This window comes from Mizuhopecten yessoensis, unplaced genomic scaffold (genome assembly GCF_002113885.1).
Source record: "Mizuhopecten yessoensis strain PY_sf001 unplaced genomic scaffold, ASM211388v2 scaffold2249, whole genome shotgun sequence".
NCBI lineage: Eukaryota > Metazoa > Mollusca > Bivalvia > Pectinida > Pectinidae > Mizuhopecten > Mizuhopecten yessoensis.
The window spans coordinates 735,402-746,711 of NW_018404452.1; the positions used below are offsets into that span (position 1 = coordinate 735,402).

The following is an 11,310-nucleotide window of genomic DNA, read 5'->3' on the forward strand; positions in this document are numbered from 1 at the left end:
GACTTCTGATTCTAGAGTTCTATCACATAATGGACTTCTGATTCTAGAGTTCTATCCCATAATGGACTTCTGATTCTAGAGTTCTATCACATAATAGACTACTGATTCTAGAGTTCTATCACATAATGGACTTCTGATTCTAGAGTTCTATCACATAATGGACTTCTGATTCTAAAGTTCTATCACATAATGGACTTCTGATTCTAAAGTTGTATTACATAATGGACTTCTGATTCTAGAGTTCTATCACATAATGGACTTCTAATTCTAGAGTTCTATCACATAATGGACTTCTGATTCTAGAGGTCTATCACATAATAGACTTTTGATTCTAGAGTTCTATCACATAATGGACTTCTGATTCTAGAGTTCTATCACAAAATGGACTTCTGATTCTAGATTTCTATGACATAATAGACTTCTGATTCTAGAGTTCTATTACATAATGGACTTCTGATTCTAGAGTTCTATCACATAATAGACTTCTGATTCTAGAGTTCTATCACATAATGGACTTCTGATTCTAGAGTTTTATCACATAATTGACTTCTGATTCTAGCGTTCTATCACATAATGGACAGAATCACTCCTCATCAAAGGCGCAGGGCTTGGACAGGCGGGAGGGAGGGTGGAGTTTTCTTGTAAGATCCGGACAAGCTCTTTATGAGTAAAAAAAAGATATATACGACTATGTTATTATATAGTCATGCGTCGGGCCCCTGAGATTAGACACCCTAATCGTCATGATATAGTCATGTGTCGGGCCCCTGAGATCAGAAACCCTAATCGTCATTATATAGTCACGTGTCGGGGCCCCTGAGATCAGACACCCTTATCATCATTATATAGTCATGTGTCGGGCCCCTGAGATCAGACACCCTAATCGTCATTAGTTTCAGTGTCAGTAGACTGGTTATCAATCTTTATGATATTTACTTGTATGTCTCCTTATTGATCTAAGTCTTAGGCTCTTTCAACTCATAGTAGACTTGCTAAAGTCCATAGACAAGGAAACACCCTAACGAGTGGTTTACCGTCATGTTTACCTGTGTTATGACGTGGCACAGCGTGACAGACATACACACATGAAGTAAGTGACAATAGATCATAAGTCTGTGTGTAGGTTAGTTTCACCAACTGTCACGAAGTTACAGACAATAATATGTACCGTGGCTGAACCGTAGCCACGGTAACCGGTTTTAACCTGGAGCCAAACCAAGGTTGACGAGTGGGCGTGTCAAGTTTGCGTCACTCTAACTTACTACTCTCCCCATTCATAAGCTGCGGGACACATATCACAGACATACTTCTGCAAGTAACGACAGACCAGTGAAATTGTCCGAGTGTTTATCTCACGCAGAGGAAGGTAAAACCAACTCGTGTGTCGATTCTTTAGCTGTTTGTGGTGCTGTCTGTATACGTACGAACGATGGCACAGGAGGATAAAGCGAAGTTTACAGGCGTGTTCCGGAAGGCCGACAAGAACAACGATGGGGAAGTAACGCCGGGGGAGCTTAAGAGAATGGTCATCATTGAGTTTGGCCAAGATATTTCCGACAGGGATTTGGTGGTAAGTATTAGAAACTCACACTCCCCTGCATATTTTTTAGAAGTTATAATGCGGTGTTTAACAAGCTCGGCAACTTCGTCAATGATAGTTAACTAGTATTTCTCAACGCGTTCGGTAGCTTTGTGAAGGAATTTTATTTCAGATGCTTTTTTTTGCCAGAGCGAAGGATGTTTTATCTAATTCACCCCTAGCTACCCCCTACATATTTAAACTGGACTTGGCCAGTCTTTGGTACGATTCAAATGTGACTTTAGGGGTGAATGGGTTAATTGTATATTCCCCTTAAAAGTGTGAAATTCTATCAAATGTAACATTGCCAATATGCCCCGACACACAACACTATAGTATTACCATCACAATATAGTACACGCGATGTAAATAAATTACACACTTATATTTTGTAAAGGTGTACAATGCAAATTAGACTTTCATATATATGTTTGTTTAGCCAGCCATATCAAGTTCAGTTGAAATCCTACAGAGTCCTAGCCCGGTCTACTTTCGATGAACGTTTACCAACATTCCATATGTGGTCAGTCATGCCTCTCGAGTCATCACACACAACATTATAAACCTGAGTCTATGTTACTATAATGTAACTGTATCAATACACCCACAGTCCCGAACACACTATACAAGTATTATACAGATCGGTCGCACACGAAGGGATTATGTATGCATACATGTAACGTAGTACTGTCATTTTCTTTGGCAAATTCTGAGTATTAGGGGTGGCACAATGCGCCTAGAGTGGAGTACGGTGTATTGCAACACAGAATGAATATATTGCGATACATATCCCAATATATTATCATAGGAACAACACGTTCATTTTAAAAAGGTATTTTTTTGTCGGAATGTTATCAAACTTAATCTATATGATATGGGTCACACACCAATCATCCATTACGTAATTAAAAATGATTCCTAACACTTGTAATAGCCTGTTTTATGGTTATTGTCCTTATTCAACTGTGTTTCTCCTGGCCACACAACTCTAACAACCCAGGTGGAGTATAAATTGGCAGGGGTGGATGTTGCTGTATCTGTGCTGTAGCATTCAAGAGAGGTGGCACTATAAATGATACTGTTGGAAGCACGGTCACACAACAAACATAACACAATACATCTTCAGCATACACACAGAAGTAAAAAAAATATATACCACCCTGATGCACGACATCAGGGGGTAATTACCATATCTGTAAACTTTCATTGAAATTGGACCAGTAGGTTAGGAGATAGACGAAGGTTTTTTTTCAACAAAGGGCCGTAACTCCTTTTAAAAGGGTCGGAATGAAAAAGTACTACTTGAATGCACAACATCAGGGGGCAGTTACCATATCTCTAAACTTTGAAATTGGCCGAGTAGATTAGGAGAAAGTTGTCAGGACAAGAATTTTTCAAGAAAGGGCCATACCTCCATAAAAATGGGTTGGAAAAAAATACCTGGATGCACACCAGCAATGGGTAGTTATCATATCTGAAAATTACTGTTGAAATTGCCCCCATAGTTTTGGAGGAGTTGTCTGGACAAATATTTTTCAACAAAGGGCCATTACTCCGTAAAAAAGGGGGTCAGATTGAACAAATAATACATGGATGCACCACAGCTGATTGTAGTTATCTTATATTAAAACTTTCATTGAAATTGTCCCAGTAGTTTTGGAGAAGTTGTCCGAACAAAGATTTTTCAACAAAAGATCATTACTCCCTAAAAAAATGCTGAAAATAACAAAATAATGTCTGGATGCACAACTTCAGGTGGTAGTTACCATATCTGAAAAATTTCGTTGAAATTTGCCCCGTGCTTTTGGAGGAGTTGTCCGGACAAGGATTTTTCAACAAAGGGACATAACTTTGTATAAAAGGGTCAGGATGAAAAAAGAAAACCTGGATGCACAACTTCAGGTGGTAGTTATCATATCTGGAAAGTTTCGTTGAAATCGATCCATAACTTTAGAAGGAGTTGTCCGGACAAAAAGTTTCAGGATTTGTTCAACAAAGGGCCATAACTTCGTCAAAAAGGGTCAGAGTGAAAAGAGAATTGCTGGATGCACAAATGCAGGTGATAGTAATCATATCTGGAAAGTTTTGTTGAATTTGGTCCATTACTTTAGAAGGAGTTGTCTGGACAAACTTTTTCTAGGGACAGACGGACAGACATGCTGATTACCCCCACATTATTCATCTTCCTATCAAACACACGTAGGTTTGTGTATTACGTCAAAATATTCATAATTGAAGTATTAAATCTACTATGACACGTGCATGTGATAGAATCTATACAATCAAAAGGCTTTTGTGTTATTTATTGTTTCAACTTTGTTGCTTAAATCACATCATTACACTTACGTAATCTTGTATTTTTCCGCAACACTCTTCCAATCGTAGGTGATTTTTTCGCTGCCGTAAGCCGTATTTGGCGCAAAACTAACTTTTTGCTCTGACGTAATCCAAAAAGCGAGTATTACTCTGACGTAAGCTAAATAGCAAATTTCGGGATTACCCCCGTGTGTAGGAAGCGTAAGTTTCTGTATAGGGGGCTTCGAAATAATGAAATGTGTGTCGAGTTCAGTACAAGGAGTGGAGAGTTGATTTCAGTACAGGGGACGTTGATTTCAGCACAAGGAGTGGAGAGTTGATTTCAGTACAGGGAACGTTGATTTCACTACATGGGACGTTGATTTCAGTACATGGGACGTTGATTTCAGTACAAGGAGTGGAGAGTTGATTTCAGTACAGGGGACGTTGATTTCAGTACGTACAAAGGGCGTTGATTTCAGTACATGGGTCGTTGATTTCAGTACAGGAGGCGTTGCTTTCAGTAGAAAGGGAGTTGATTTCAGTACAAGGAGCGTCCGTTTCAGTACAACAGTCTTCGATTTCAGTACAAAGCGCTTGAATGTCAGTGCAAGGAACGTCAATTTCACTACATGGGTATAGATTTCAGTACAAGGGGCGTCGATTTCAGTACAATGAACGTCGATTTCATTATAAGAAGCGACGATATCGGTACAAAGGGTATCGGTTTTAATACAAGGAGCGTCATTTTAGCTGTAGGACGCTAATTTATCATTGTATACCTACAGAAGGTCTTTCAAAGTAGCAAAGCTAATCTGGCATCACTGACACACGAGACAATTTAATGCGACGGAGTTTGATATTTAATTTGATGAAAAAATATATAACAATGTTATGTATAGTATTCCGTGTCTTTTTCAGTGTTTGAAATAGTTTAAAAAAATCCCTTACGACATAGATACATGTATACATGTTTGTTACCTGTGAGCTCTGAATAATTTCATTAGTATAAGCGGAGTACACCTGGATGTTGCAAATTATAGCGACGTGGAATTTTAATGGCGGTTAGTGAGACAGATAAATCTCTTTTCACATCTCTAATTTACAACTACCAATAAAAAGTTGTTTCCTTTTGAAAATCAAATTTTAATATATTCTCCAAATTTGAACATTAATGTGTGTGAGGAAGGTATAGCTGTCAACTGGTATAGATAATGATATACGCATACGCTCTGTTTATGTCCGCTGTATCGGCAGCAGTCCATGGCCAGTAGAAAGAGTTCACGGTGTACAAGACAATTATGGAGCTTTCAATGTATAACAACAAAGGTTGTTGGGTGAGGGGCGTAGAATACATTGTGTAACAGGAAAGAGAATAGTGTGCTTCCACCGGGGATCAAACCCACGATCTCCAGGTTCCTAGTCGAACGCTCTACCACTGAGCTAAAGGGAAATTCCCTCTAGCTCGAAGCTAGAAGGCGACCTTAATCCTTTGTACAAGCATTCTGACAGATATATGTCTGGTGTGGGATATCTATCTGTCAAACCCCTGCAGATTTGGGAACGTGAAAAAGAATACACCTGCTGTTACCAAATGCATGTGTATCGTAAGAAGTGAGTAATGTGGGACATACCAACGTCCTTAAAAATGGTAGTTATCATTCCCTGCTGAACGTTCAGCATTTAGGGTAATGGCAACTAGTTCACCCGTTGTCAGTATAATGTGACCGGGCGGAATGGTGTGCAGGGTGCCTTCGGCATGGTATTTCAGTGAGATAGCACTATAAAGTCGGCATCAGATAATACTATCACAAGGAGACAAGTACCCCAACATACCCTGTCTTCGGCACACATACATATACACACATAAACGCATACACAACACAAAAGGAGGCACGTCCTTAAATGACATTAGCTGTTAATAGGACGTTAAACAAAATAAAACCAACACCAAACCAATCAATCTATAAATATCCTCTTCACTGGACTCAAAATCATGACAGTGAAATATTTAATAATAGATGAATGTGACGTTGCTTGGATCATTAACGTATCTCAGATCTATAATTATATAGGAGTTCCTAGTTTTCCCAATGCTCTTCCAGCCTGTTTTTAAAAGTGTTTATACAGTCGGTGCTAATACCACATTTTCCGGAAGATTGTTCTATATTCTTGCGAATACATGTATGTACTCTAGAATGTTGAGGGAATTCGTTCATTGGATGTCCTCTTATTCCCTGTCTTTGTAATTGATCTTTCCACATCTTCACACATCCGTTGCACACTTATCGTATATATTGTTTGTTGTTTTAAACACCTCTTATATCTCCCCTTATTTGAGTTTCCTCAGTCGAGCCGGGTATGATAAATCCCGAAAAGTCTGGCGTCAGGGCTGTTATACTCCAAAGAGACCAGAATGGCTTTAATACGGAGGGGGTTAAGTACGCATGCGTTACTTAGCTTCGGTTAATCCCTGTTGGGAGGGATTGATACGTTAAATGCTTCTATTCCTTGCGCTCCTGCTGTTATAACTGCTTTGTTATTGTTTCTGATCGAATTTTGAATCGGTTCTGATGTCTCGCAGTCCTTGAACCTCCGCAGTCGTATTTTAGGTCTTGATTAGGCATTGATGGAATTTGCTCCTCAACGAGGGCAAGTCAGTGTGTGTACTGGGTACATGGATGGTTCAATTTCGTCGTCCTGACTACAAACTTAAATATGAAGAAAATTTTAAAAGAAAAACTTACAATTTTACATTGCACGCGCATGTTGAGATTGTTAAAATGTATTTTAGTTTTGAACCAAGCTATATCCGCCTGTATCACACGTATTGCAAGTAAGTCAGCAGGCAACGCTAACACCATCCTAAGCTAGTGCGTCTCCAAACATTGCTTGTTTTGTCACAAGGTAACGATTGTAAGTCACCATGCAATATCAGTGTGGAATCATGCAACGCTAGCGTGTAGCCAGGAAACGATAGCTTGTCGATAGGTAATGCTAGCGTGTAGCCAGGCAACGATAGTTTGTCGTGGGGCAACGCCAGCGTGTAGCCAGGCAACGATAATTTGTCGATAGGCAACGCTAGCGTGTAGCCAGGCAACGATAATTTGTCGATAGGCAACGCTAGTTTATAGATGGGCAACACTAGCGTGTAGCCAGGAAACGATAGGCAACGCTAGTGTGAAGCCAGGCAACGATAGTTTGTCGATAGGCAGCGCAAGTGTGTAGCCAAGCGAAATAAGCGTGTCACCACGCAACGCAAGTGGGTAACCAGGCATCGATAGTGTCACCAGGAAACACTGGTTTGTTACCAGGCAACGCTAGTGTGTCGCCAGCGATGTTTGTGTGACATCAGGCAATGCTAGTGTGTCACCAAGTAAAGAAGGTTTGTCATCAAGCTATTTTAGAGTGTTATCAGGCAATATAGTCGGGCAATATAGTCAGGCAATACAGTCGGGCAAAGCTATTCTTCCGGACGATTCGTTCTGGTGTCGTCCGAACCATAACTCTTAAGGCTGTCAAATGTACTTGATGGAATTTTATATATTGGAGTTTTATGACAAAATGATTTGTTGCAATTAGGAGTATTATGAAATAGGGTCAGTTGCGTACCACACACAGGTCTGTGCCCATAACGTCAAGATGAATCGAGGGGTCAATGGCCAAATTAATGCAATGCTCCTAGAATGTCTAATCAACCATTTTACATTTCTGTTGGTCAAGACTGTTTATCCTACACAAGTTACCACAATACCATGTCACACCAAGTGTTCAGATGTCAGGACCGTAATTAATGAACAAGAATATGCATCGACCACCAAACACAGATCACAGCAAATTGGTCAAAGGTCAAATAATTACAATGCTTTTCCGGACTGTATTGTATGAACCTTCAAAACATTTGTGCCGAATTATCCATATGTATATAAGACGTAAGGCATGTTGCTTTTCACACACATTTCAAAACACCAATTTAAATGTTATTTCTTTTTTATTGATGTACAGGTGTTAAATCACGTTAAATCAAGGTCAATTTTGCATTGACTTAATAGATGTATATGGGTGATATGTTGTTACCGTCAAGGTCAAGGTCACTTTGGCTTATTGCATGCACAGATGTGTTGTATAATGTTACTGTCAAGGTCAAGGTTACACTGACGTTATAGGTATACAGGTGTACCCTAAAGGTCAAGGTGACAGTGATTTGATATCGGTACAGGCCGCGGTTTATGTCACATTTTCTAGGTTAAACGGTCAGCAACTGTTTATGCTTTCATAGAAAAGCACAACACTTATTGTGACTTTGATGTGGTTTCAGGATATGTTCTGCTGTCTGGACAAAAACGGAGACGGCAAAGTCACCTTGGATGAGTTCTTAGGAGAAATGTTGAAGAAACCCAGAAGGCAAGTACTAGTGTCCTTCATGTTATTTCCAATACATTGGAAATCCATGAAGATCAGACTGACTTCAAGACCCAGACTCAGTATGATCTAGATTTACAATTTATTCTGGCGCAAGAGATTTACACTTTATTACATGGTGCAACATATGTTTTTGTTGTCTATATAATTTATTTTTACAGACAGACTACGGGATGGATAAGTCTACAGCTGAACATCTTTCTTTGTCAGTTTGACTCACAACTAGTGTCTTAATACATGTTGGTATCACTCTGCAATACAGTGTAATGCATCATTTGATAAGATATGTTTGATTATATTCTATAGATTTTGCTTATGTAGACGGTCGTGTAAGGGGCGAAGGGCGAAACGGTTTGGCTGGGCGAAAGTGTCCCGGTATACAGTCACTATTTTAGCATCTTGGATGAAGGTGTTTTATCTTGTAGATGTAGTAGAACTCATTAAAAACTGTCTGTAAATCGCCAGTTACCAGGTTACTCAATTAGGAGAGCGTCTCAGAGTTATATGTCTTGGGTTCAAACCCTGTTCAGGGAAGTTGGATTTCGTCTCATCCTATTACAAATGATTCCATGTGACAAGCTGTTTGCTCTTGGCAAGCGGACAATCGGGAATCGTCAGCACCTTCCGTTAACGAGTATTTTGTCGTTTACGGAAAGTGCCGATGGTTCCCGGTTGGGCAAAAGCGGATACCTGAACAAGGCTTATACATATATTAATGTTGTCTTCAAGGGCGGAGACTTTAGAGGAAAAAGAATAATGTAGCAGGTTTAGACTCGATGATCGACAGTGGCAAGAAGGTAGAACGTCCATGCGCCGCAACGTTTGAAGACCGACTGGTCTCTGTTGCAACTTTCAAGACCGTGACTAAGGGACCAGTCGGTCTTGAAACGTTGCGACACGTTTAATACGTACATTGTGTATAAAGTAAAACTTTGATAATACATATTTCCTAACTGATGAATCTTGCTGAAGGTATTGATATTGTTACAGGGCAGAATTCCGGAAAGCGTTTGATGACATTGACAAAGACCACAGCGGAAGTATCAGTAAGGACGAGGTCCGACAGCTGGTGAAAAGCCGTGGGTGTAGTGACGCCGATATCGACAAAATGTTTGCCAAAGTTGATACGAACGACGACGGAATCATCAGCCTAGACGAGTTTATGGCCATGGTGTAAAACAACCGTGATCTTATGAGTAATGTCTACTATATAACTAACTTTATCCCAGTTCCTCTGTAATTCCAATGTGACAAATGTGACTGTTAATTTTACAGGAAATTTTATTGCATTCAAAAATACAAATTCAATAGCAGACTTGTTACATTCGCTATAAATCGTTGCTACATATGTAAATACAAGTAACAGAGAACATAGAGCATTAGAATGAATTTGTTAATGACGTGAAATATTTGTCCATTATTCACGGCTGCTGTAAAGCTGCTGTATACTGCAGCAATCGGGAACGGTCGGCACTTTCCGTAAGTTAAACGAGTATTTGAAAATGTCCAACAGGTCCCGATTGATGATTTAGATTTGCAGCTGTTTTCTCATTTCGCTTCCCAAGTTCATATCACTAACTAGCACTACTTCAACTTATATTTTCACATTTTGCATTTTTATATAAGCATTCTAATACACGTACATTTTATAATTGATCATATTATTCAAAGTAGTCATAACATTAGACATGCATTTCAAGATGACTGAGAATGCCTGATGACATTTTCACAGGTAATGACGTCATATATGAAGTCACTTGTACATCCAATCATTGTTATTTGACATTTCTTTTTATTTATGTCTCTTCGCCAAATATTATTTTGATAGGATTTGTATAATCTAATTATAATATAAAATTAACATTGTAGTTGCGTTTATTCAGGCCCTAAAATGCCAATCAAAACCTTTAATGGAAGCGTTTTCCGAAACTGCTAGTTGTCCAACTGAACTAGATAGAAATTAAATCTGCAAAAAATTCCATAATTAACCGACATACACTTTATGAATTATGTTTATGGTTTTTAAACTAACATTTCTGATTTGTTTATCAACTGAATTGAAAATGAATTACTTGAAAGTTTTGTTTTGATAATAAAAGGAAAAGAAAAAAAAATCATCTTGTTTGTTTTCAATTGCTTTCAAAAGAAAAATCTTATAACCGGATGACTTAACTTGCCGTCAAGCGATGAAACGACCTCATGTGATGACATCACCTCATGTCCTGTGATGACATCATCTCATGTCCTGTGATGACACCATCACATGTCTAGTGATCACACCACCTCATGTCCAGTGATGACACAATCTGATGTCCAGTGACGACAAAATATCATGTCCTGTGATGACACCATCTTATGTCCTGTGGTGACACCAGCTCATGTCCTGTGATGACACAATCTGATGTCCAGTGATGACACAATATCATGTCCTGTGATGACACAATCTCATGTCCTGTGATAACACAATATCATGTCCTGTGATGACACCAGCTCATGTCCTGTGATGACACAATCTGATGTCCAGTGATGACATAATATCATGTCCTGTGATGACACAATCTCTTGTCCTATGATGACACCATCTCATGTCCTGTGATTACACAATAACATGTCCTGTGATGACACCATCTCATGTCCTGTGATGACACAATAACATGTCCTGTGATGACACCATCTCATGTCCTGTGATGATACCATCTCATGTCCTGTGATGACACAATATCATGTCCTGTGATGACACCATCTCATGTCCTGTGATGACACCAGCTCATGTCCTGTGATGACACAATATTATGCCCTGTGATGACACCATCTCATGTCCTGTGATGGTGTCATCACAGGACATGTTATTGTGTCATCACAGGACATGAGATGATGTCGTCAGATGACATGAGGTGGTGTCATCACAGGACATGAGATGTTGTCATCACAGGACATGAGATGGTGACATCACAGGACATGATATTGTGTCATCACAAGACATGATATTTTGTCATCACAGGACATGATATGGT

The 11,310-nt window shown here is 39.3% G+C and overlaps 1 protein-coding gene across 1 annotated transcript in view; it reads left to right on the top strand.

The window, feature by feature from the left end:
- LOC110445354 (calcium-binding protein LPS1-beta-like) overlaps positions 1–10,188 on the top strand; it is a 26,706-nt gene extending 16,518 nt beyond the window's left edge. Inside the window, exons 4-7 of the mRNA XM_021489915.1 lie at positions 560–641; positions 1,397–1,570; positions 8,193–8,278; positions 9,287–10,188. Of these exons, the coding sequence (XP_021345590.1) occupies positions 560–641; positions 1,397–1,570; positions 8,193–8,278; positions 9,287–9,473 (529 nt within the window). The 3' untranslated portion in view covers positions 9,474–10,188. The remainder of the gene's footprint in view (positions 1–559; positions 642–1,396; positions 1,571–8,192; positions 8,279–9,286) is intronic.
- Positions 10,189–11,310: the final 1,122 nt, after the last annotated feature.